Raw genomic sequence first — 27,311 nt, 5'->3', positions numbered from 1 at the left:
TTTTTGCCCTGGCTGGACTCATACTTCAGTGCTCCTCATTTCTGCCTCTTGAGTAGCTGGGATTATAGCTGTAAGTCACTATACCTGGCTCTGAATTTATTGGTCCAATTTCTCCAGAAGCGCTGCCCAATATACAGAGAAAGAAAAAGCTAGAATTTTATGTACTATAAAATAGTGCTATACAGGGGCCTAGTACTCTCCAGCTTCCAGCAGAGTGAAGGGAAGAAGGTTTTGTTTTTTTTCCACAGAGCATAGTGGTTGTGTTGACTATATGGTTTTTTGTTGAGACAGGAAAGAATAAAAACAAATTCAGAATAGAAGGGTGTAGAGATTCTTTTCCCATTATATTCTGTGCAAGGTTTTTCCCTCAAATAAGATGAGAACCGTGATGTTGAGAAAAGAAACCTGAAGAACAGAACAACTTGCTCTGGTTACCTCCGTCCTCCTGATCTAAGCCTCCCAAGCACCTGGCTTTTTTCTATTTTTTATTGATATTTGAAAGGTCTGTTTTCCAAAATTTTATTTGCTTTACTCATATCTTTTATTAAATTAGGTTACTTGCAGTTTTTTAAAAAAATAATCTTTTAATAAAATCAGTGTTATTTTTCAGACCTAAGGATTATGTAAAAAAACTTGCTGGTGCTGGAAATTTCCAGCATTGTTAAGTCTGGATATATCACCATTGTCAATTGGACCCAATTTTAATTTTTTCACTTTCTTTTTTGAGCAGTTTGAATTATTTGTAAGGATCATTATTTTACTGACTTCCTAAAGGTCTTCAAAAAGAAGATTAAAAAAATTACAACAGCTGGGAGATGGTGGCTCACACCTGTAATCTTAGCTACTTGGGAAGCAGAGATCAGGAAGATTGCAACTTGAAGCCAGTCCTTGCAAATAGCCCAGGAGACCCTATCTAGAAAATACTCAACACAAAATAGGACACGAGGAGTTGCTTAAGTGGTAGAGTGGCTGCCTGGAGAATGTGAGGCCCTGAATTGAAACCCTAGTACCACCACCACTAATAAAAAAAAAAAACAACAAAAAACTTACAACAAACTTTTTCCCCTTAAAAATTACCACATAGGGTCATTTATATAAACTGATAACATTATCAGAGTGTAGTGGTGAGGTGAGAGAATTATAGTCCGCTTGGGCTCTATAAAGAGAACCTGTCTCAGAAAAAACAATTTAACTCAGGAATAATACTAAAAAGTTACTTTATAGTGTTCCCTCCAATTTATATCTAAAGTCTGTGTTAATCTTCTGGATTTTATGTATAAAGAGAAACTTTTGGCATACAGATACTCCCTTCACCCCTATATCTCTTAATAGTACCTTGAAAGGTTGCTAAAGCATCACTTTTTTGTTGTTGTTTATTTTTTGAAAATTTTTTTGTGGTGTTGGGGCTTGAACTCAGGGCCTACACTCCACCAGGCCTTTTTGTAAAGGGTATTTTTGAGATAGGGTCTCGAGAACTATTTGCTTGGGCTGGCTTTGAACCATAGTCCTCCTGAACCCTGCCTCCTTAGTAGCTAGGATTACAGGCGTGAGCCACCAGCACCCTGCCAGCATCACTATTCTTTAGGCAATGTAAATGATTTCACTGTTGCTTGCATGGTGAAGCACTGATAGCACAGAGGGCTTTAATATCATATAATCCATTCTATTTCTTACCCCACGAACTCTCCTTCCTCCTGCTTTGGGGGTTTCTAGTCATATGTTTTGATATCTGTTCTTTATTTTTATTTTGCAGTGTTGGGGATGAACTGAGGACCTCATGTTTGCTAGACAGGCGCATTGCCACTTGAGCCATACTCCCTGTCCTTGACATCAATTTATTTTTGTGTGTTGTTAGTACTGAGGTTTGAACTCAGGGCCTTGTACTTGGCTAGGCCAGCACTCTACCACTTGAGCCCCATCCCTAGCCATGTTTTTGGGCAATCAACTCTTGTCTTCCCAACTTGTTCCTTGAATGTCCTGTCTTTTGCCTGTGCTCCTTCTCTTCTGCTTGGCTGATTTAGGTCTCATTTTAGACTTAAGCATATTTTTAGAAAATACTTTCCTGAACAATACTGCTAGACACGGGGAGACTAGGAGGTAGGCAGACATGACAATGATAAGGAACACATTCATGAAACATGCATTGGGTACACTTTCTTTTTTTTCCCCTTGCGGTACTGTAGCTTGAAGTTAATGGCGTACATCTTGAGCCACTCAACCAGCCCTTTTTTGTGATGGGCTTTTTGAGATAGGGTCCCCGGGCTGGCTTTGAACCTTAATCCTCTTGATCTCTGCCTTCTGAGGAACTAGAATTACAGGTGTGAGCCACTGGCACCTGACTTGAGGGTTTTTTTTTTCTTTTTCTTTTTGAGATACTGGGGTTTGAATTCAGGGCCTCATGTTTGCTAGACAGGCACTCTGAGCCACTTCATTAGCCTATGTACACATTTTTAAGTCATATTATATAAAATTCAACTGCAGTGGTTATGCTTGTTTGTAATTAATGATTTATGTATGCATCTTTTTATTTCACCTATGTCTGGATCAACAAGTGTTTATAGACTTTTATGAATACATATGGTACTTTTGAGATGTTTTTCTCAACTGAGACATTTTCAAAGTATGTATCTTTATTACAAGGATTTTCAAGGAGGTATTAATTCTTGGCACTTTCATTAACTCTTATTAATGCGTTTATACCTACGTAGGACCCCCCGTCCAGTCATTGTGGAACCCATGGAGCAGTTTGATGATGAAGATGGTTTGCCAGAGAAGCTCATGCAGAAAACACAACAATATCATAAGTAAGACATAAAGATATTTTAGGTATATATGCTATCTAGGGTGTTTATGTTATCAAGTATTGTTCCATTATAAGGTGCTCTGTTTAGTCATATAATCTGGTTAATAGTGTGGCCTGGTGTACATGGAATGCTAATTTTTTTATAGGTTAAACATTAATTTTGTTTAGAAAAGTCTCTACTTTCATATCTGTGATATTACTACCTTGGTGGATTAGGAGGAGACTGTCAGTAATATTTATGCCAGAAAAACAGGTGAAATCTAGATAATGTGACAGTACTTATGTGTTAGTATGCTTCAGGAGTATTGTAAGTTAAAAGGACACTTGTTTAGGGTAGTGGGGGGGCACAGGAGAACTCTTCTCAGACATTTAAAAAACAGCTTGTTTTCAGAATGTTTTATACTTTTTTACTAATTGCCTTTTTCATTTACTGTGATATAAATACCTTTGCATAAATTGCCTATCTGTGAATACATTTTGTTTTTGTATTAGTCACTTGAGTGCCTTTGGGCTATGCATTATTCTAGGTGCTGGCAGTGCTGTCAAACAGATAGTTGGATACAACTGGAATTTAGAGGAGCTGTTCTGGTTGGAGCTGCCAACATGTGATAGAAAGCCAAGTTAAAGGACTGAACTTTAAGCCCTGGAATATGGGAAGTTATGGGGTATGGGAAGATCAGAATGAATCAGAAAAGATTTGAGAAAGGGAAGCAGTCATTGGAATCAGGGGACAACTAGCAGATTTAGTCCTAGGAGGAGAAGAGTTTTTTAGGGAAGAAGGATCAGTAATAATTGGTTGTAATTCATAACAATTTTGATTTCTCTTACAGTGCTGTTTTTCAAAAACATGATTTTTCTTTACTTTTTTTCTCATATCTTAACATTATAAATTTGAAATAAGCACATTTTGGGATTCAGGAATTACAGAAGTGGAATTAACTGTAAAATTAAAAAAAAATGTTGATTATATGATTCAATTATTCCAGCAAATCTTAGACCTAATTATAGTCTTAACTTTATTACTAAGGAGTTACACTGAGAGTAGTCAGGTGTGATGGGGCATGCCTGTAATCCTAGCATTTGGTAGACTGAGGCAGGTGGATTGAGATTGAGTCGAACCACATAGTAGCAAAGACCTTGTCTCAAAGGTAAATAAATAAAATACTTATACTGAAAAAGAAACACTTACAAAGCATAAGAGCCAAGAGTCAAAAACTCATATTGCTGGGGGAGAGGGGCAGGGTGGAGAAATGACCCAAACAATGTATGCACATGTGAATAAATCAACAACAACAACAACAAAAAGTTATTTACAACAATTAAAAAAAAAAGATACACAAATTCTAAATGCTGAGTTTGGAAATATAAAAAAGGAAATAATCCCCAAACTCTAGTAAGTTCCTTTGTGCCTTGTTGTAGCCAAACCCTGCTCCCCAAGACAGCCACAATTCTGATTCCGCTCACGGTGTTACGCCTATTCTTCAATTCCATGTAAATGGAACTATCAGGGTGGAGTTGGCTTCTTTTGCTCACCATATGTTTTCAGGATTCATCAGTAGTTTATTTCCTTTTCCTGTGAAATGTGTTTCATTGTATGAGTAAACAACAATTTTGTTTGTCATTTCTCCTGCTAATGTACATTAGGATTTTTTCCAGTTTGGGACTATAATAAAATTGCTATGAAAATTCTTGTAAAAAAAAAAACCAAAAAACTCATTGCATCAGTAGTGTTTTCCCTGGGAGAAAATGGAAAAGTTTAGTAGTTAATCTCTGAGTTAGGAACAATTCTTTTAGAAAAGTTGGTAGTTGGTTGATCCTCTAACATCTTCCCCCTCCTAGTTAGAACTTTTTCTGAGACAGGGTCTAACTCTAGCTCATGCTGGCCTCAAGTTCATGATCCTCCTGCCTTAGCCTCCTGAGTGCTGGGATTGTAGGCATGCACGACCACACCTGGCTAATTAGACTTTAAAAACATCTGAATCTGCTGGGCATGGTGACTTGCACCTGTAATCCTAGCTATTTAGGAGACTGAGATTGGGAGGATCTTGTTTTGAGGCCAGCTAGGGCAAATAGTTTGGGGGAACTCCATCTCCAAAATGGATTGTAGGTGTGACTTAAGTGGTAGAGCGCCTGCTTTGCAAGTGTGAAGCCCTGAGTTCAAACCCCACTCACACACACACACACACACACACACACACACACACACGAAATGCTCCCTTTGTCTAGTCACCTGTTGTACTTGAGCATTCTAGTATTGTAGTGTTCTGATATTATCAGCTTGGGCTAGATACATTAAGTACTAGTTTTGTTTATTTATTTATGGTACTGGTTTTTGAACTCAGGGCTTCATGCTTGAAAGCATGTGCTCTACTGCTTGAACCACACCTCTGGTACATTTCGCTCTGGTTATTTCAGAAATGGGGTCTTGTGAACTATTTGCCTGGTCTGGCCTTGAACCTCCATCCTTCCAATCTCAGCCTCCCAAGTAGCTAGGATTATAGGTATGACCCACTGGTGCCTGACTAGCTCTTGAATTTGTATTATTTAAAGTTAAAAAAGTATTTTTTTTTTTGACGGTACTGGAGTTTGAACTCAGGACTTCACACTTGTGAAGCAGGTACTCTATAGCTTGAAACACAGCTCCATTCTGAGTATTAGGATTGTGGGTGTCTGCCACCACATCCAACTCATCATTTGTTCTTTCATCCAGAACATACATATTGAATATAGAAGGTGTGTCAGATACTATTCTGGGTACTTGAGGTACAACAGTTAACATACTTACTTGATGTCTTCATTGTGTTTATAATTAGTAAGGGAAACAAAGTGTTAAACAATATTTAATGAGCATTGTAGTAAGATAGACCTTTATTTTTTGGTCCAGCCAATATACCTGTTACATTGTTACTATAGCTGTTTTTTTTTTTTTTTACTAAATCTGATTTCAAGACAGCTTAGGACACATTTCACTCCAGTGTTGTAAACACTTTAAGTAATGTAGTTGAGAGAAATCGGGAAAGACTTTATCTGTGGTAGTAATAAGGATAGCATTAGATTTTGTAGGTTTGAATCTACAAAATGGTTTCATTACTTACTAGTTGGGTGCCTTTGAGCAGTTTTTCAAACTCATACAAGTAGCATATATCTCATCGTATTGCCATGAAATAGTAGTATAGAGTACCTGCCTAAGATCCTGCTCAATAAATGGTAATTATTATTTTCTCTGTTGTTGTTTACTTCTTAAGCATACATGTCTGTATGTTTTTACTGTAAATTTAGGGAAAGAGAACAGCCACCACGTTTTGCTCAACCTGGGACATTTGAATTTGAGTATGCATCTCGATGGAAAGCTCTGGATGAAATGGAAAAGCAGCAGCGTGAGCAGGTGGATAGAAACATCAGAGAAGCCAAAGAAAAACTGGAGGCAGAAATGGAAGCAGCTAGGCATGAACATCAGTTAATGCTAATGAGGCAAGGTAAAAATTACTTTTATATAGATGTGGGATGTTTTTGTTGTTTTCACTGGGGTTCATTTGTTAGGCCTACTGATATGTATTACTGTTTAGATTGCTAGTTAGGAGTTTAGAGATGTTGGAACTAAATATATTAACAATAAAAACCTTTCTTAGAGAGCTTCTTTAGTTAAAAAAAAATAATAATAGGAACTTAATACAGATTGAGTGTTCTTCATCTAAAATGCTTGGGACCAAAAGTGTTTCAGATTTCAGAGTTCCAGGTTTTAGGCTTTCCTGTAAAACTAATTTTACTTACAGGAGTCTTACAGTGGGATGGTCATTCACGGGTGTTAAATTTTGTTGGTAGCAAATAAGTGATTCACTGGCAAAAGGAGAAACACAATGGGCAATTCTTGGGAGGTAGATAGGGAATAAAGTCACATGTCAAGATTTTATTTGGCAGAAAGAACAATTAAGACAAGTAGTGGCTATTAAAGATTTGTTAAACTGATAAGAACAGGTTGTACACTTGATCTTAGCCAAAAGGCTGAGAAGCGATATTAAAGATTTATCATTATACAGCAAAAGGTTCCAGGTGGGGCTGCAGATGTAGCTCATTATAGAGTGCTTACCTGGCATGCCTAAGGCTCTGGGTTCAATCCACAGTACCACAAGAGAAAAAAAAAATGATACCAGGTGAATAATCTGGCAAAAAAAGAAAAACATCATGTGTGTAGATGGGTATGGGAATTCACAGAGAGTAATGGACAGGAACAGTTTTAAATACTTGACACAGTGCTAACTGAATTACTTAAGAGCAATCTTTTTAACATTTTTGCAGTACTGGCTATTGAACTCAGGATGTCATACTTCCTAGACAATTGCTCTACCACTTGGTCCCAATCCTTAGTCTTTTTACTTCTAGTTTGTTTTCATTCAGGTTGTTGTGCTTTTTTCCGAGGCTGGCCTCAGACCATAATCCTCTGCTTCTGTCTTCCTGAGCAGCTGGATGCACAGGTGTGCACCACCATGCCCATTTTGGTTTTGAGATAGTCTCCCTAACTTTTGCCTGGGCTGACTTAGATGGGATTTTAGGCATGTGCCACTGTGCCTGGCTTTAAACAGGTAATAATTTATCTTGTACCTAACAGTGTGGTAGCTGCTTAAATTAAAAACAAAAACACACTGGGGGGAGCCTGAGGCAGAGACATTAGAGTTTGAGGTCAGCCTCTGCTATATGGCAAGACCCTGTCTCAGATAATAACAATAACCAAAAATAAAGTAGAAAGCAGTTATTGGATGCTTATTTTCAGAAAACAAGGCTGCAGGTGTGGCTCAAGTGGTAGAGTACCTGCCTAGGAAGCATGAGGCACTGAGTTCAAACCCCAGTACTGCAAAAACAAACAAATATTATGTATATAGTTGTGAAACAATATAAAAGGAAAGCTAGAATAAGGAAAAGGGGAGAGGTGAGCTGCTGAGATGTATTTATTTATGGTGGTACTTCAGTTTGAACTCTTATGCTTTGTGCTTGCCAGGTTGGCACTTTACCATGTGAGCCAAGCCGCGAGAGCTTTTTTGGTTTGGTTATTTTTGAGATAGGGTCTTGCTTTTTGCTTGGGCCAGCCTGACTCTCATTCCTATGGCTGAGATTGCTGGGGAGGAGACAGGGAGTATCTTGGGAACCTTTTACCTTGGCTGGCCCCAAACAGATTCTCCTGATCTCCATCTCTCTGATAACTACAATTACAGTCTTGAGTTACTCTACCTGCCTGTTGTTTTAATTTAGCATTTAGTTATTTGGTAAATGTCTATCTGTCTTCTCTTAGCTGTCTCCAGCGATCTATGTACCACAGATCCCTGCCTGGGTTTCTGCAGCTTTACTGTACTTTCTGCCATGTAATCTTGGCCTTCTCAAAACTGTTCTGAATATAATAGCCAATGATTCCTTAAGAGATGAAAATTTAAATTCTTTGGTAAATTCTTGTTTTTATTAGGATAAGCTACAGGATTTCTTTTTTTCTTTCTCTCTCTCTCTCTTTTTTTTTTTTTAAAGAGATGAAGTCTTATAGTATTGCCCAGGAATTTCTGGGCTCAAATTCCTGAATTTACAAATTCTTTTGCCTCAGCCTCTCTAGTAGTTAGGGCTACAGATTGTACCTGGTTCCCATCTGTTTTTGATCATTAATACAGGAGGCAATTCTTGGATTTTCTTTATGGTTATTTGTGGTAACCTTACTGCAATTTATACAGTTCTCAGCACATAGCTTTAACTGTTTTCCTTGTATCTTCCTATTACTTTCTGCCCTTCTACTACTGGAGTTTTCTAGATTACCTTGTTTTTGTTTGCTATTCCTTTGTACATAAGTCAAGTAATAGGAGTGTATTTATTTCCCTTCAATGATAATCATGACTACCAAAGGAAAAAACAGAAGGGATGTTGCCACATTTGACTTAACCTTTTTCTTCTATTTTTTTGGCTTTCTTTTTTTGGGGTGTATATGAGGAGAGAGAGAGTGAGAGAGTGAGAGAGAGTGTGTGTGTGTGTGTGTGCCTGCTTAGGGATCAAACACCAGGCCTTATGATTACTATGCCAGCACTCTTAACATGAATCACACCCCTTACTTCTTGACAGTTTATTTTTTTCTGATTAGTCTGAATTTATGTCATTCATTTAATGTTTTTCATAGGCCTTATATATAGAAATTTTTTTTTTTTTTTTTGCAGTACTGGGGTTTGAACTCAGGGCCTCATGCTTGTTAGGCAAGCACTCTACCACTTGAGCCACTCTGCCAGCCCTTTTTTTGTGGGCTGGTTTCAAACCTTGACTATTTTGATTTCTGCCTCCTGAGTATCTAGGATTACAGACATGAGCCACCAGTCCCTGGCCATAAATGTAGAAATTGTGATTCATTTTTAAGTAGGCTCAGGGCATGACTTTATCATTTGATAAATGTTTATTGATTTTTTTAAAGAATGGCATGGAAGCAGTACTCTTTGTGTTCCTTGTACTTTAAACTTCTTTGCTAGGATTATAGGCATGAGCCACCAAACCTGACTCCCCTTCCTTTCTTAAATAATAGTTTCATTGTCTTCTTGCATTTGTGTTTCTGCAGTGGTGTCTGAATTAAGTGTGAATTTGTATCAAATTTGATTTATTACATCTGTCCATCTTTGTAGTCAAAAATATATCTTGCGGATCATAATACTTCAAATTTTCATTGAGAGCAGACAACCTCTTTAATCTGTAGTTTGAAAACTTGTGTTTCCAGAAAGTCAAATTATTAGCGATACACCTTCAATTTTCACTACAGGAGAGAAATTACACTTCCTCTTTCAGTCTTGTAAATTTTTGTTCTGTCTAATTTCATGGATTTTGTTTCTTTTTTCTTTTGGTATTGGGGTTTGAACTCAGCCTCATGCTTGCTAGGCAGGTGCTCTACCTCTTGAACCATTCCATTAGCCCTTTTTTATATTGGGTGTTTTTGAGATATGGTCTCATAAACTGTTTTCCCAGGGTGGCCTTGAACCTCCATCCTCCTGATATTTAGGTAACTAGGATTATAAGTGTGAGCCACTGGCATGTGGCCCTGATTTCATTTCTTTTTTCCTTTTTTTTGTTTTATTTTTGGCAGTATTGGGGTTTGAACTCAGGGCTTCATGCTTGCCAGGCAGGTACTGTACCACTTGAGCCACTCCACCAGTCCATTTGCCTGGGCTGGCTTTGAAATGTGGTCCTCCTGATTTCTGCCTCCTGAGTAGCTAGGGTTAATGGGGTGAGCCATTGGTGCCCAGCACTTTATGTGTTTTCCTAATGCATATACACCTGTGATAAAGTTTATGAATCAGGCACTGTAAATGAGTAACAACAATAGTAATAAGATAGAACAAGTAATACATTGTAATAAAAGTTCTTTAAAAGTTATGAACTATTGTTGATTGTGGGTAACAAACTAGGAAACAAAACTTCAAATTAGCCAAGGGTACCAGTGGCTCACGTCTGTAATCCTGCCTACTCAGGAGGCAGAGATCAGGAGTATCACGGTTTGAAGCCAACCCAGGCAAATACTTCGCAAGACCCTATCTTGAAAATACCTAACACAAAAAAGGGCTGGTGAAGTGACTCAAGGTGTATGCCCTGAGTTCAAGCCTCAGTACTGCAAAAACAAAACAAAAAACCTCAAATTAGTAAGTGTAAAAAAGCAGGGTTTTTTGGTATGGGGGTTTGAACTCAGGATCTCACACATGCTAGGCAGGTGCTCTATACTTGAGTCCACTCCACCAGCCCAGAATAGCAGTTTGAAGCTCATGTTTTCCTTGTAAGTAAGTATTGGGTAACTGGCTGTCTGATGGCTCAAGTTTTGAGCCTTTGACCTAATTTTAACAGTATTACAGGTAAGGAAATATGAATGGAGAGATTAAAGTAACTTTCTCCATTCAAGTTTCTTCCCTCCCTTCCGTCCTCTCTCTCTCATTCACTAACTCATTCACATATATGAACATAACTAGGGGTTGAACCTGTGGCATGCATGTGCTAGCAAGAGCTCTACCACTGAGGTACAGCTTAGTAGCAAAGCATCTTTTTCCGATGGTCCACCTTAATGTATGATTCAGTTGTTGAAAGAAAAGAAATAGTTTTCTTACTCCTTTTCATGGAAGAAAATGTGCATATTTGCATGTTTATGATTATGTGTGGTAGGTACCTTGCAAAACAATCCATGGTGCTAGAGTTGTGTCTCGAGTGGGTAGAGTCCGTTGTCTTATCCTCCCCTGCCCCTGGAAGATTCCTGGAACAGTTTCAGCAGGTCTCATTTTTCTATTTATATACATGTGTACACAGTATTTGCAATATATTCATCCTCCCACACCCTTTCCTCACCTCCTCCCTCTCCTGCTGGTACCCCACCCCAGGCAGAACCTGTGCTGCCCTCCTGTTCTCCAGTTTTGTAAAAGAAAACAAAAATGACATTTTTGTTTGTTTAAGATAGCTGCACAGGGAGTTTTCTTGTGATATTTCCATGTATATTTGTATTACAACCCGAATTGGTTCATCTCCTCTATATTTCTTCTTTCTACCTTAGTCCCCTTCTTATGATGGTTTTAACAGGCTTAAAAATTCTATATTCATTCTTGTATATCAACCATACTCACTTCTTTTATCTTCCTTCTACCCTCCCCCTTAGTGTGACCTGTTTTTCATAATACTGCTGTATTTGTATTAGGTCTATATTCCACTTATGAGACAAAACATGCAGCTTTTGGCCTTCTGAATCTGACTAACTTCACTTAACTAGATGTTCTCTAGTTCTATCCATTTACCTGCAAACGACAAAATTTCATTCTTTGTGGCTGAATAAAATTCCATTGTATATAAATACCACATTTTCTTGTTCCATTCATCAGTAGTGGAGCATCTTGACTGTTTCCATAGCTTAGCTATTTGAATAATGCTACAGTAAATATGGGTGTGCAGTTGCCTTTATTGTAAACTGACTTGCATGGAATCCCTGTTCTTGATATGGCAGGGATTGGTGATGGTGTTTATAGCCTGGGATACAGTGTAATACTCTTATCTCAAAAAAGAACAAAGGGTGGAAAGAAAAGAAAAATAGTCTTATTTTTATTATCATATTATTGTACTCAGAGTGAGTACATTGTGACATTTACAAAAGTTCTTAAAATATATCATAGGTGAATTTATCCCCTCCATCATTTTCCTTTATTCTCCCCTCCCCCCAAAGAAAATGGACTTGTTTATATCAGTATCCAGGTTTTTTTTTGACTTTATACTTTTTGATATGCAACCAAAGAAAGGAAAGGTAAAAATATTAATGTATAGTCAATATTTTGTAGATCTAATGAGACGACAAGAAGAACTCAGACGCTTGGAAGAACTGAGAAACCAAGAATTACAAAAACGGAAACAAATACAACTGAGGTAAAATTACATCATTGTGTCATAAATATGAATAACACATACTTATGTGGTTTTCATTGTGTCATTAGTAAAATTCCCTACCACTGATTATAATTAAGTAGGAATAGGAAGAAAAAAAATTGTTCCATTTTGATGTAATTTGTTACAAGAATGCTCAAAGATTTATCAGACAATTTTTCTACAGAAGGATATACTTGAATTGCTTAGTTCTTGTTTTTCTCATATGTATATCTTTACTGTGAATGGCTTTATATATCTTTATACTTCTGCTTAAATTGTTTAAAAACGATTTCTGAACTCTTGGTTAAGAGGGTATAGGCAATTTTCTTTTTTTTCATTTTTCATTTTGGTGGTGCTAGGGATCAAACCTAGGGTCTTGCAGTTGATGGATATTGTAATTCACAGTTTATAATACACCACCATGATACTCAACTTATTGATGTTTGGGAGCTTAGTAGATCCAAGATATATAAATGCAAATTTTTACTCACACTATTTTTTATGACACATAATGGAATAAATATTATTTAAATTTTCAAAAGCTTTAATAAGGAAATGTTATGAGCAGAGATATGGTAGATGAAGCAAACTTAGAAATTTTTGTTTTAGAAGAACTAACTATAAAAGTAGTAAGTCTTTGTGGGAAGAAGATGCTTAAGGCAGACTAGGTGGTAAGTGCCTGTAATCCCAGCACTCCAGAAACTGAGGCAGAGGAATTGCAAGTTTGAGGCTACTTGTTACTATATAACAAGTTTGAGCCAGTCTAGGCTACATAAAAAATAATAAAAGCAAAAATGTTGTTGAAAGGTGCTTATTGACAGTAAAAATAAAGGTAAAAACTATGAATAAATTCATAGCTTTCCCACTGTCTGCAGATATGTGGTATTCATGTTTGTTTTTGTGAAATGGTCTCTCTTTCTAGCCCAGGCTGGCCTCAAACTCCCAGTGCTACCTCAGCCTTCCAAGTACTGGGAATACAGCTGTGTATCAACATACCCAGCTGATACTCCGTATATTTGATTTTTTTTTTCAGCTTTGTACCTGATTATATCAGTGTGTATATTTTTATATTTTGGAATTAGTCTTATTTTACTGTATTGAAATCATTCTCAAATTATTGTCCTTGGATAGGCATGGGAATTGCTAGAAATGAAACTTCTCTCTAGAACTACCGAATTAGAAATTTTAGTGGTGTACCTGGAATCCTATAGGTGCTGCACCCAAAAGTTTGAGAGGAACTGTTTTGGTTCTGATGCACCTGAGATCACCATAGCTGTGAGGTGATTATCTTACTTCAGGGGCGTTTTCAAATTCTTTCTTTTGGCTGGCTTCTTTTTTAGGTAAACATGTTCAATCAAACCTCTTCTGCTTTTACAAAGAAAAGGAAACGTCCCCTTCCCTAACATAAACTTTTAACTCAATCCAGCTTTCTTTCCTTGAACCTTAACTTTATAGCTGGGCTTTTGTAATAGAAACTACCCCCTCCCCAAATATGCAAATATTAAATCTGAGCTACTTGGGAGGTGAAACTGGGAGGACTGAAGTTTGAGGCCAGCCCAGGCAAAAAAGTGGGCAAACCCCCCATCTCTTATCAGTACCTGGACATGGTTTTGTGTTCCTGTCATCCCAGCTACTTGTGAGGATCAAGGTTCAGGCTAGCCTGGGCAGAAGGTGAGACCCTATATCAAAAATGGCTCAAGTGGTAGACTGCCTGCCTGGCAAGCATGAGGTCCTGAGTTCAAATGACATTGTCCCCTCCCCCCTCAAAAAAAAAAAGCATTAAGGGCTGGGAGCGTGACTCAGGTGGTAGAGCACTTGGAGCAAGTTCAAGGCCCTGGGTTTAACTCCCTAGTACCACCAAAAAAACAAAACAAAAAAGCCCTACAAAAAGCACAGTGTGGAGGAAAAGACCCAAAATTGGATACTAAAAGAGAAACGAACCTGTTACAAACAAGTAAACACAATTATACTGGCAGGTGATGGGGGAGAAAATAAGGAAGCTAAATAATTTTGACTGGTGACCCCAAGAGTCATATATACATTCTCTAATTGGTTAGGGGTATGACTCAGCAGTTGCAAAATTATTTTTGTATGGGGTTTTTTTGTTTGTTTTTGCTACAGTGCCTCTTTGGTAGCCCAGTCGGCCCTTGAACTTGGACTCCTTCTGCTTCAGGCATATGCCAGTATTCCTGGCATTGTATGTACTTTGTTTTGTTTTTTTGGGTGTGACTGGGGTTTGGACTCAGGGCTTCACACTTGCAAAGAAGGTGTACCTACCGCTTAAGCCATGCCTCCAACCCATTTTGCTCTGATTATTTTGGAGATGGGGTTCTCCCAGGATGGCCTTGAACCGCAGTCCTCCTGAACTCAGCCTCCCAAGAAGCTAGGATTACAAGAGTGAGCCGCCAGCTACTCAAAAAGTATATATATACTCAAAAGTATATATACTTTTTGAAATGAAGGAATTTATAAATGTAGATGCATATCCTTGTTGGAGAAAGAAGAAAGGCTAAAATGAAAAGTGAATCTTGGATTGGATTAGAATCAGTTGTGAAATCAGTGGTTTTTAATATTGACAAATAGATGCAGAAATACAGGTGTATGTTTATGTGTGAGTAATATATGTACATGTATTTCATAATTGTCTACCACCAAGAGTCCCTGCAGGCAGTGATAACTCAGTAATACTGAGCACATCTTTGTTTCTACTCACCGTTCTCTAATAAAAGGAAGTGGGGCTTTTGGACTGAAAGTCTGTGTGTGTGTGTGTGTGTGTGTGTGTGTGTGTGTGTGTGTGTGTGTGTTATTCTGGCTTGAACTTGGGGCCTACATGTCGAGCCATTCCGCCAGCCCATTTTGTATTCAGTATTTTCGAGATAGGGTCTCACACAAAGTATTTGTCAGGGTTGGCTTCAAACTAAGATCCTCCTGATCTCTGCCTGCCAAGTAGCTAAGATTATAGGCGTGAGCCTCCAGCATCCAGCTGAGACTAGAATATTTTATGCTAGAATATAGAGGAAGTACTCAAAAAGGAGGCTGGAGGTAAGGTTGAAGTGATAACCGCACTTGCTAGGGGACCCTGAGTTCAAACCTTACTATTCTCCACCTCCTAACACCTCCCCCCCCAAAGAAAAAAAGTAAGGAGAAAATTTTAAGGGGCAGGTGTGGTAAGCATGCCTGTAATCCCAGCTATGTGGGAGGCATTGTGGTCCTGGGTAAAAACCATGAGATTCTATCTGAAAAGTAACTAAAGCACAAAAGGGATGGGGACATGGTTCCAATGTTAGTGGTAGAGTGCTTGCCTAACAAGTACAAATCCCTGAGTTCAAAACCCAAGTACTGCCAAAAAAAAAAAAAAAAAAGGCTACATCATGTCAGAAGAAGTCAGGAGCCAATACTAAAGAACTCACTGTGACAAAAGAAATGAGATAGAAAGTCACTGATTAAGGAAATACTTACAGTAGTAACTTTGATCCTCCTACCTTCTCCTAAGTACCTTTAATTACAGACATGACCTACTGCACCAGGCTACATGGCACATTTTTAATGCATGATTTTTAAATTTTGTTATTCAATCTTACATCAGGGGCATTAGATTCCATTTAAAATTGAGGTAACTGAATCTGGACATTTGGTGCACATCTGTAAACCCAGCACTTGGGAGGCTAAGGCAGGAAGATCATGTGTTCCTACTCTGAGCTGTAGTGATACTCTGTCTCAAAAAAATAAATCAGATAATTGAATAACAATAGTAAAACTATCTCAGTGATAACATGATAATTTGGTGATTTTTATGTTTGGCTAAGTTTCTAACAAATCCCAGAATTCTTAATTATCTTACTCTTACCTGGTGACTGGTGAATGTCTTGAAATTAAGAATCTTGATTTCAGGGCTGAAGTGGTAGCCTGCCTAACAAGCGTAAGTTCAAACTCCAGTAGCACAAAAAAAAAAAAGAACATTGATTTAGGAGATGTATCTTAAAATGTAGTAGTTTTGCAGCCTGTACCAGTTCTTGTCTAGAAATTTATTTTATAATGGTCAAATATATCCCATATATTTGAGACAAAACATGAGCAAAATTGTAGCAATTAAATTGAAGAGATTTATCGCTCAGAATCTGCTCCTATGTAAGATAGCTTTAATTGTTAAACCAGATAATCTGAAGTCATGTTTTCATTTTACCTGAGTTGGAAGAGAGGAAAAATTAGCTTAGGAAAGTTTATTTTGAGAGAAATTAAGGCATTTATTTGTAATACACAATCTTCTTGTATTTCTTTCAATGCTATAAGTAAACTATTTAGTTTTTCTTGGGTCACTGTAGTGGTATAGAAGGAAGACCCAGGCAAGGGACTCAGTGAACTGGTTCTACCTCTGACATGACAGCTTTGTAGTTCGTTTTGCTCATTCCTTCTCTCCCAACCCCCTACTAATCTACCTACTTATCCACCCATTCATTTCCTTAAGTCATTCAGTATATTATTATAAAGCCCTTATGATATACTGGGTCCTGTGATAGATAGATATCAGGACATTGTGCTAAATAAGAACAGAATGGTAGCTTTATCCAGTAGGTGTCATAGTTTCATGCCTAGGGACCTTCAATCAAGTAAGATCTTTTTTTAGAGCATTTTTTTTTTCAGAGATGTGGTTAATTATAGGGTGCTGGCCCAGATTTCACTGGGAAATATAAGTAATACTGTTATATTCACCTTTTTTAAAATCAGAATAACTGACTTTTTCTCCATACCTTACAGAACTTTAATAAGGGAAATTTTACTTGTATCTGTGTACATTTTCTGCAGTATGTAAATGTGAAAGTATTTTCTTTGAACTTGCTATGTGTAGTCTCGCTCTCTGGGTTTGCTTTGAGTTTTTCAAACAGATCCCTCAGCTGAGTGGTGGCTCACATCTATAATCCTAGCTACTAGGAGGCCAAGATGGAGAGGAGAGATGTTTGGGGCCAGCTCAGGATATACCTTGAGAGACCCCATCTCTGAAGTAACTAGAGCATAATGGACTGGAAGTGTGGCTCAGGCATTAGAGCACCTACTTTTCAAGTGTGAAGCCCCAAGTTCCAACCCCAAACTTTTTCCTTTTTATGGGGAAAAGAGGGCATATGGTGGAGTTTTTCTGGATTCTTTCTTTCTTTTTTGTTTTCCCCACTGTTGGGGACTGAACTATATTGGCATGTTAGGCAAATGCTGTACCACTGATAATATCCCTAGTCCTTGGTTTTCTGAGACAGCATCTTGCTATGTAAATCAGGCTGCTTTGAAATTTCAGTCTTCCTGCCTCTGCCCTTTTGTGTGCTGGGATTACAGGTATGCTCCAACACACCAGTCTGGATTTCTTTTTCTTTTCTTTCCTTTTTTCTTTCTGCTGTACTAAGATTTAAATTCTCACTACACCTCTTGAGTCATTCACCCGTAAGCACACTTACATGTTGTGACTTTGCCTTTTGGTTTACCCTAGTTATGTCACTTTTTTTAAAGTTTATTTTGTTTGCTGGAGGCTTGGAACCCAAAGGAATAAGAAGGATAAATCTAGGAAACCATAGTTAGTCCTTAGTCACAGATTTTGCCTAATGTTTTACATGAAATAAAGTATCCAGTGGTTTATGTGTCATAATGATGAAATTTTATTTAAAACATTTCAGACATGAAGAAGAGCATCGTCGACGTGAGGAAGAAATGATCCGACACAGAGAACAGGAGGAACTGAGGCGACAGCAGGAGGGCTTTAAACCTAACTATATGGAAAATGTAAGTAAAATATTCCTGAACTAAATTATTTTATACTGTCAGGTAGATGATGTGTATTTGGAGTTCTTAAGATTTTGATTTATGTAATAGGATATCTTCTAGTGTTTCTGAATGTGTCATGCTTACTATTCTATTGATTTGCTTAACCTCTTAGAAGTAGTAAAGTTGTTTCTTTTTTATGAAATGGTTGCTACAGTTTTTCTATTTAACTGATCTTTTAAACATATATGCTACTAAGTTAAAAATCTTGATGTATGAATCATCTCTACTTGCCTGATTACCATATACCTTTAATTAGTAAGTCTTTATTTTGGAAGATTTTAGACATACTCCAAAGGATACTAGTATGCTCATCATCCATCCATAACAGCTCTGAACACATTGCTGATCTTTGTAATTTTTCATATACCTGTTTTCTTTCCCATACTATTTTGTATGAAATACCTGACCTCATACAGTAATACTGTTCTTAAGTATTTTCAATATGTAAGTAAAAGATGAGGACTCTCTTGAGTCATTATCATTTCTTAAGAATTGTCAGTATGTTAATACTAACTTAAGCTCACATTTGCATAGGTCTTAGGGATTTTTATAGTTGGCTTTGGGATTGTTTGATATGTCAAAACTGTTTTAATTTGTAGGTTTTCTATACTTTTTAATGTTTCCCAAGGAGATGGCATTATTGTATATATCTCATATCCATGGTTTTGTTGTTTGCATCCTTGCTGTTATGTTTAACATACTCTTTTTTTCCCTGAATTTCCTGTGAACTAGCATTAGTTCAGAAGACTTCACCTGATCCAGGTTTTTGTTCTTAGATGGCAGGATGGTGGAATAAACAAGAAAACGTCAACATAGTTCTTAGTGATAAATAACATTGTTCACCGTGAAAGAATGCCAGCTTAACTCATTATTCAGAAAAACATTTAGCATTATTTTTTTCTCTGATGTCAAAAGTCATGAAGTTTAGTAAGAACTTAAATTTCTTTCATAAGTTTGAGATACAAAATATTAGTTCAAGTCACTGGTGCCTTTTTCTCTGTCTTCGTTCTTTTGTCCCTATCACAGTTTAAAACTTTAATGGAAAGGATAAGTACTTGGCAAAATAAATCCTGAATTGTAACAGATATTTATGTTACCATCAAGTAAATATTCTTTGAGTGAAAATTCTGTGGCATTTAAATTCTGCTTGAAAAGCTTTCATTATTTTTGTGTCTAGTTTACTAAAGATTTAATTTGATTTTTAAATTCTATCACCAATTAGTTGGGTAATTTTTTTAAACCTTTTGAATTTTTACTGATTAATTTCTAGAATTATTTTGTAATACTCTTTCTCTTTGCATACTCAACACCTTAATGATATTTTAAACTGTCATCTTCAGTTTTTTGGTTGTTATATTTGAATGTAAATCTCGTAATTTATCAATGTGAAGATATTATATATTAGAAAAGAAAATAATTTTAAAGTTTTACCAAGCCCATACTTAAAAAATAAGAACTAGTAGTGATTTTATCTTCAGATAGTAATCACATGTAAACCATAAGTGATAATATGGTTACATTTCTTGAGGAACCTTCTCTTGAGGTTTAGGAAATTGTACCTACTCCTTTCATTTACCTGAGTATTTACTAAAGGGCTTGCTTACAGTAAAATTAATGAAATTGACTTTTTTTAGTATTTTTTTCTGACGTTGAGTTCCGGATGTTTTGGAGTGTGTGTAGATACTTGTAATGCACATGCTTAAATAATCACTGTAGTGGACTAGATGCCAATGGCTCGCACCTAATCCTAGCTACCAGGGAACCTGAGGTCAGATAGATTGCGGTTCCAGGCCAGCCTGGGCAAAAAGTATGCAAGACCCCATCTCAGTGGAAGGAAGCAGGGCATTATGATTCCCACCTATCATCCTAGCTATGGTAGGAAGCATGAAATAGGAATAGTGGTTCAGGCTGGAGTAGGCAAAAAGTGAGATCCCTGTCTTCAAAATAACCAGGGCAAAATGGGCTGGCTCAAGCAGTAAAGCACCTGCCTAGTTAGTGAGAAGCCCTGAATTCAAACTCTAGTACTACAAGAAAAAAAAAAAAAAAAAGCAATTGCTAAACTTGATTTTAAGTTGGCCATATTTTAAGTTCACTTCTAGACTCTACTTTGAAATAATAATTAAAAAATTAAATGAGTCTTATTTTTTCTGCCATTTAATATAGATACAATCAATAATGGACAGCTGGTTTTAATTTTACTTTTGTATCTTAAGTATTTGGCATCTGGGCATGGTAATACATGCTTATAATCCCAGCACTTGGGAGGCTAAGGCAGGAAGATTCAGAGTTCAAGGCTGGACTGAACTACAATAGTGAGTTCAAGGCCAGTTTGAGCTACGTAGTGAGACCCTGTCTGAAAACAACAATGAAGAAAGTATTTGGTGACATTGGTACATTTTAAAATTGAATTAGTGCAAATTTTTATTTTAATGGTGAGTAAAAGTTTAGAAATACCAATGAAGTTTGAGAATAGATGAATTAGATATTTAAAAAATATGCCCAGCTCGTTGATAGTTCTAAAATAGATCATTTGATTACCGTTAGAAAAGGATTACATAGTAAGTTAAGGATACCTTCTTTTCAAGTTAACAAAAGTTTGTGTTGCATACTTTACACAATATAATAACAATTAATTTGACTAGAGCAGCAAGTCATGGCTTTAGGACCACTGCCTGTTTTCATACTATCCCACCACTGAAGTAAAGGTTGTTGGCCAAAAAGGACAGCTGGTTGTGGTGGCACTCACCTGTAGTTCTAGCCATTCATAAGGCCGAGGCAAGAGGATCAGTATAATCCAGGAGATTGATGCCGGTTTTGGCAATCTAGCAAGACCCTGTCTCCAAAAAAAAATGAAGCCGGTATTAGAGTATTTCTGACTCATAATGAATTTAAAATAGTGCTCTCTGGCCCTTTATAGAAAAAGTCTGTTGCACCCTGGGCTGATATAATTTGATTTTTTTCCCCCCTTAAATTAGTATTTATGTTAGATAGGCTGCATAGTTACTTTACTATATTCTTAATGTTTTGTAAAGTAGGCACATTTCACATTGTAATAAATGAGCTTGGTAATTTATGTAAGAATGGAATTAAATATTTAGAGTCTACTTCCTGATATTTTTGCAAAGTAGAAATTTTATGACCAGGTACAAGTTTTCTCTCCTTTCTCTGTGACTTGTACTTATTTTCCTGCTTCATAATGTTTCTTGTTACTGTAAACTAATCAAGTACTAAGATAAACATTAATAGAAGTTTTTTATACATTTCAACTATTTTTTGTTAATGGGAAAACTGTTAAACAGGAATACATGGAGGCAGTTGCCTTATTCTTCATTTTCTTAGAAAACTTTTTGGAAAAAATTGCTAGATAATTTTAATCTCTCTCTCTCTCTCTCTCTCTCTCTCTCTCTCTCTCTCTATATATATATATATTTTAAGCTTTGAGATTAGAATCTTATGTGCTTTCTTTGACTGTTCATTTTAAAGGGAGGAATCAAATGGTAAGTTCAGCTTGAGCAGGTGCTAAAAGCATAGTATATTTTCTTGGTTAGTTTAAGATGCCACTTCTCATTTCCAGTACAAATAAAAATGCTGGGCTATGAGGCATCAAACATTGATTTTTTACATTTTCAATCTTTATAATTTTTTTTTTTTAAATGTAACAGGCTATGGGAAAGCACTTGTATCTGGTCACATTTTTTCTTTGTCACCCTTGAACCTGGTAATTTTATGACATTCATGGGAATATGTTTTGAATTTCAGGAGTGATCCAGGTTATGGTGATTCACTCCTATAATCCTCACTACTCAGAATGTGGAGATCCAGGAGGATTGCAGTTTGAGGCCATCTCAGGCAAAATTTCTCGACTCCAGCTGAGCATGGTCGCATGTATCTGTTACCCCAGCTAAGCAGGAAGTAGGAGTATTAGGAAGTGTAAATAGGAGTCTCACAGTTTAGGCCTGCCTGGGCATAAATGAGACCATATTTCAAAAGTAACTAAAGCAAGGGCTGGAGGCATGGCTCAAGTGTTTGGGAACCTGTGTAGCAAGCACAAGGCACCGATTTAAAACCCAGTACCACCTCCCTCAAAATTTCTTTTTCAAGGATGTAAGTCAGCACTCTAGTCAATTTTATATGGCATTCTTATTTCATACCTTTTTTTCTCCTTTGTTAAAGTGAAACTTTTTGATAATTGCTGTTGTAATTGTAAATTAAGCATGAAAATTTTCACTCTTATGAAATAACATACCTTTGATTACCTTAAGAATATATAGGTTTTTACAATAATGTGTCTTTACGTTTAGGCTGATCTTTTCCATTGTGTAGAATGTATTTGATCATTTTCCAGGGACTTGTTACTAAGTTAAAATTTTCTGCTATGACAATTTTATAGCTTTTCGAACAGATTATAGTCTTCTTTTTTTTTTTTACTAGGGTTTTTGTTTGTTTGTTTGTTTGTTTGTTTTTTTAGTACTGGGGTTTGTACTCAGGGCTTCATGCTTGCTAGTCAGGTGCTCTACCACTTGAACTACTCTGCCAGCCCTTTTTTGTGTTGGGTATTCCTTTGTCTGTGTTACTCCTTTGTAGCATTAAGGAGTGTATGAAATAGTACAGGCTAGAAACATTAAAAAAAACACTGAGGGGCAGCTGAGCTTGTAATTCAGTGGTAGTGTGTGTGCTTGTGGTATGCTTAAAGTCCTGAGTTCAAACCCCACCCCCAAAAAAATAGAGTAAACGAAAATATACCTAAAAGCTACTAGTTATATTACTGGGGGTTGTTGAACTCTGGGCTTCACACTTGCTAGGCAAGTTTGCTACCACCTGAGCCATTCCACCAGCCCTTAAAAACCAGAGAATCTGCTGGACACTGTTGGCTCGTGCCTGTAATCCTAGCTACTTGGGAGGCTGAGATCAGGAGGATCTCAATTCAAGGCCAGCCTGGGTAGAGTTTGTGAGAACAGTTCTCAAGTAATAATTGGGTACAGTGGTGCATGTAGGCCAGCTTGAGCAAAAAAAGATTATGAGACCCCCCCCCATCTCAACAGGGAGAAAAGTTTGGCTTGTTGATGTGTGTCTGTTATTTCTGTAGTGGTTGATGGAAACCTTAAAATGGGAGGATCATAGTCTAGGCTGGCCTAGGTGAAAAGTGAGACCCCATTTCCAAAATAAATAACCAGCGCCAAAAGTGCTCTAGTTGTGTCTCTATTTATAGTGCCTCCCTAGCACTTACTAATCCCTGCATTCAAGCTCTAGTACCTTCATCTCCCCCTCCCCAAAAATATCCACTCCCCCCACCCCCAAGAATAAAAGAATCAGACAAATTTTTGGCGAGGGGGGGACTGTATTGAGGTTTGAACTCAGGGCCTCATACTTGGTAGACAGGTATACTACAACTTGAGCTGCTCCACCAGCACTTTATGCCTTTTCTAAGGACAGTGTTTTGCAAATATTCAGGAAACTTAATTAAAAGTATGAGTACCAGCCAGGAGTGGTAGTACACACCTGTAGTTCAAACTGCTGGGAAGGTTGAAGTTGGAGGATAGGATAACAAGTTCACAGTCAGCTTTGGCAACTTAATGATAACCTTTTCTCTAAGTAATAAGTAAAGAGAAAAAAAAAAAGGTTGTAGTGATGTAGCTCAGTGGTATAATGCTTGGATAGTGTGTCTGAAGCTCACAATCTCACTATTGCAAAAAAAAAAAATAGTCAATCTTTAGCTTATACCTAGAAATTGATTTTTTGTGTGTGTGTGAGCAGAATAGATTTTGATACATTTTCCTTTGATCACATTTTTTGTTACATGCTGAGTTAATTAAGGTTGCAACATGTCTGTGTAATGAAAAAAATGCCTGAGATCCACCAAATATCTTGATTCAGTAGGTCTTTGATGAAGACAAGGGCGCCTCCTCTTTTTTCTTTTCTTTTTTTTTTTTTTTGTGGTACTGGAACTTGAACTCAGCGCCTACACCTTGAGCCACTCCACTAGCCCTTTTTGGCGATGGTTTTTTTCTGAGTCAGGGTCTCGAGAACTGTTCACACAGGTTGGCTTCAAACCTTGATCCTCCTGAGCTCTGCTTCCAAAATAGCTCGGATTATAGGAGTGAGCCACTGGCTTTCACTGGGCTCTGCCTTTTAAGAGGCTCTATATGTTGTTTATTTTTGTTAGTGAAGGTTAAGAAGCACTAGATACATGGTCAAATAAGAATGGTAGTGGTTGAAGTTTTTATGGCTCCCAAGAGGGTAAATGCTGAGTGGGCTTGGTGCAATTTGGGGAGCAGATGTGATACAGTACAACATTGTATACAAATAGTAGTACTCCTGGATCTGGTTGCTCTTTCAGATGATACATGCAGGAGATACTGTCTAAAATATTTCATTGATTTTTAGTTCCTTAATGATTTCATCTAGGCCAGGGATCAACAGACTAGAGTAGGCCATGCTCAGTCTGTATGCTACCTATTTGTATAAATAAAAAAATATTTTGGTGGTATTGGAATTTGAACTGAGGGAGGGCTTCATGCTCGCACGTCACATCCTACCTCCTTCCCCTTTGTTGTGGTTATTTTGGAGATAGGGTATCACTTTTTCCCCTGTGTTGGCTTTGTGCCCACTGTTGCCACCACACCCACATTTTTTTTCCTAGCACAATTTTTTTGTCCTGGCTGGCCTGGAAGTGTGATCCTACCAGTCTCAACCTCCCTTGTAACTTGGGATGACAGGTGTGTGCCACTGTGCCCAACTATGGATTGAGATGGTATCTTGTGGTTGTGTGTGTGTGTGTGTGTGTGTGTGTGTGTGTGTGTGTGTGTGTGTTTTTGCCTGGACTGGCCTTGTAAATAAAATTTTATTGCAAAAGTACTTATACCTTCTTTGAGTTGAGTAGTTGTGATAATCTGTGAGGAGACTATTTCAATACTGCATGGTAGGCAAAGCCTAAAATGTTTACTGTGTGTCCCTTTTCCTAAAATTGGTTGGCCCCTGATTTGGAGGCCATCTGAGAATTGGGGAGATTCTACAAAAAGTGGCTAATACTAACCATACTAAAGAGTCCTTGAATTACAATGCAGATTAATGAATTCATATGTTCTTTTCCAGTAGTTTTAGCAGATCATCTCATGTTCTAGATTCAAGATTCCAGAGGAATACAAATTAGTATCATGAAGGTTCATGTGTAGTCTTGGTTATAAATCAGAGCAAAAGTTATGGAAGAACTGGTAGAGTGTCACTGACCCACATTGATTCCTTGGACTTTCCAAATCTTTGTTTTGATCTTTTTTGGGGGAGGGGTAGGACTGAGATTGAAACTCAGGGCTTGGCGCTTGTCAAGCCTCCAGTCCACTTTTGCTCTGCTTTTTTTGGAAATGGGATCTCTAGAACTATTTGCCTGGGCTGGCCTTGAACCACCATCCTCTTGATCTCAGCCTTCCAAGCAGCTAGGATTATAGGCACAAGCCACTGGTGCCTGGTTTCCAAATCTTTTTTAGTTTTAATTAATAGAGCTATGAAACATAATTATTTGAAATGTTGCCTTCTCTTTTTTTCTCTCTCTCTTTTTTTTTTTACAGTACTGGAGTTTGAACTCAGGGCCTCATGCTTGCTAGTAGTTGTAATAATCTGTGGGGAAAGTATTTCAATACTGCATGGTAGGCAAAGCCTAAAATGTTTACTCTGTGTCCCTTTTTTAAAAAGGGTGGTAAAGGCAGATGCTTTACCACTCGAGCTACCCTAGCATCCCTTTTTTGTGTTGGGTATTTTTCACCATAGTGTCTCATGAGCTGTTTGCCCAGACTGGCTCTGAATTGAAATCCTCCTGATCTCTGCCTCCTAAGTAGCCAGGATTACAGGTGTGAGCCACCGGCTGGGCTGTGTTGCCTCCTCTTGATCACTAGTGTCAAATTTAACCTCTTACTTAACCAGATAGCTCTCTATCAGTCTATTTTCTCGGATCTTGTATGGGTATTTCCCTTATTTGCCCATTGATTTAATTAAAACTCTATTTCTGGTGAGACATGGAGAGCTCAAAACGGAAGCTCTAGCAGTAATATTTCATTATTTGATGCTGGAAGGGAGAAATGATACCCCTATTGTTTCTTATTGAATGAGTTGGTACACATTTATTTTCTGAAGTCATTCATGAATTTTTGGAAAAAAATTTGCAATTTTTTAGTTCCCCCATGGCCATCACTACTCTTTTTCCTACAAATTATTTTAGCTCTAACAAGTTAATTTGTGTTATAAAAGAGTTTTTTTTTTTGGGGGGTGGGGAGGATTGGTATCTAAAATAACAGAAGCATTCAAAAGATGTATTTTTTTCTCATTTTTTATTAGCATGTATTTGTTGTACAATGTTGGAGGCTTCATTGTGATGTTTCCACACATGCATAGACTGTACTTTGATCATGTTCATCTGCCTATTAGTCTTTCTTATCTCCCCTCTTTCCATTTCCCCTGTTTATCTTTCTTCAATTCAGAGGACATATTTTATAAGAGGTTTTTGTGGCCCTTTCATCATCCTATGAAAATAATCGAAGAGCTATGTGCTGTAGAATTTGCTGTACTTAAGTCTGACTTGATGGTCAGTTATTATGTATTGCCTAATATATAGTAGCCTGGTTTAGACATGTTGGTGATAATAAAAATGGATAATAACAGTAATATTTGCATTAGTTTCACATATAGTTGTGAGCAGTTTCATTTTCGTTTATTCACTAAAATAACAAATGATTCCTACAAGCCAGGGACTTTTCTGAATACTTGTGATGGTTTGTAATTGGAACTTGACTTAGATTTGTGGCCATATGAAAACAGACATATGTAAGTTCGTAATGTTTACACATACTCTAGAATATGTTTTTAGTCTTTTGTCATTTTGGCATATTTTTTGTTGAAGGTATGTATCAGTTTTAATTAAGTGTTGAATTCTTTGATTTCATCTCACAAGGATTGTTTTTATAGTTAATAATATCTAATCTTAGAGAAACAAAAGTTTTCATCCAAATTGGGACAAATGAATATGGATAGTGTTTTATTTGATTTGGTGGAACTGGAGTTTTGAAATCTTGATTTTGTGCTTACTAGGCAAGTGCTCTACTACTTGAGCCACTCCTCCAGCCTTTTTTGCTCTGATGATTTTGGAGATAGTTCTGGCTTTTTTCCCATGCCAGCCTGAACTGCAGTCCTCCTATATGCTTTCTGCCATAGCTGGGATGAAAGGGTGTCACCACCATGCCCAACTTTTTTTGCTTGAGATGGGGGTCTCAGGAATTTTTCTTTTTCCCAGCCCTGCCTGGAACTGCAATCCTCCTTATCATAG

The 27,311-nt window shown here is 37.3% G+C and overlaps 1 protein-coding gene and 1 pseudogene across 3 annotated transcripts in view; one reads left to right on the top strand and one right to left on the bottom strand.

Moving 5' to 3' along the window:
* The window catches only part of Pspc1 (paraspeckle component 1), a 78,510-nt gene that overhangs the window by 10,828 nt on the left and 40,371 nt on the right, over positions 1-27,311 (top strand). For all 3 annotated transcript variants that reach the window (XM_074043665.1, XM_074043664.1, XM_020177082.2), the window contains exons 3-6: positions 2,709-2,804; positions 6,083-6,279; positions 12,112-12,196; positions 17,854-17,959. In XM_074043665.1, the coding sequence (XP_073899766.1) occupies positions 2,709-2,804; positions 6,083-6,279; positions 12,112-12,196; positions 17,854-17,959 (484 nt within the window). The remainder of the gene's footprint in view (positions 1-2,708; positions 2,805-6,082; positions 6,280-12,111; positions 12,197-17,853; positions 17,960-27,311) is intronic.
* On the bottom strand, positions 6,690-6,817 carry LOC141413072 (U2 spliceosomal RNA; annotated as a pseudogene).

The sequence above is a fragment of the Castor canadensis genome, chromosome 10 (genome assembly GCF_047511655.1).
Source record: "Castor canadensis chromosome 10, mCasCan1.hap1v2, whole genome shotgun sequence".
Taxonomy (NCBI): domain Eukaryota; kingdom Metazoa; phylum Chordata; class Mammalia; order Rodentia; family Castoridae; genus Castor; species Castor canadensis.
This window is presented reverse-complemented; position numbering and strand designations above follow the sequence as displayed.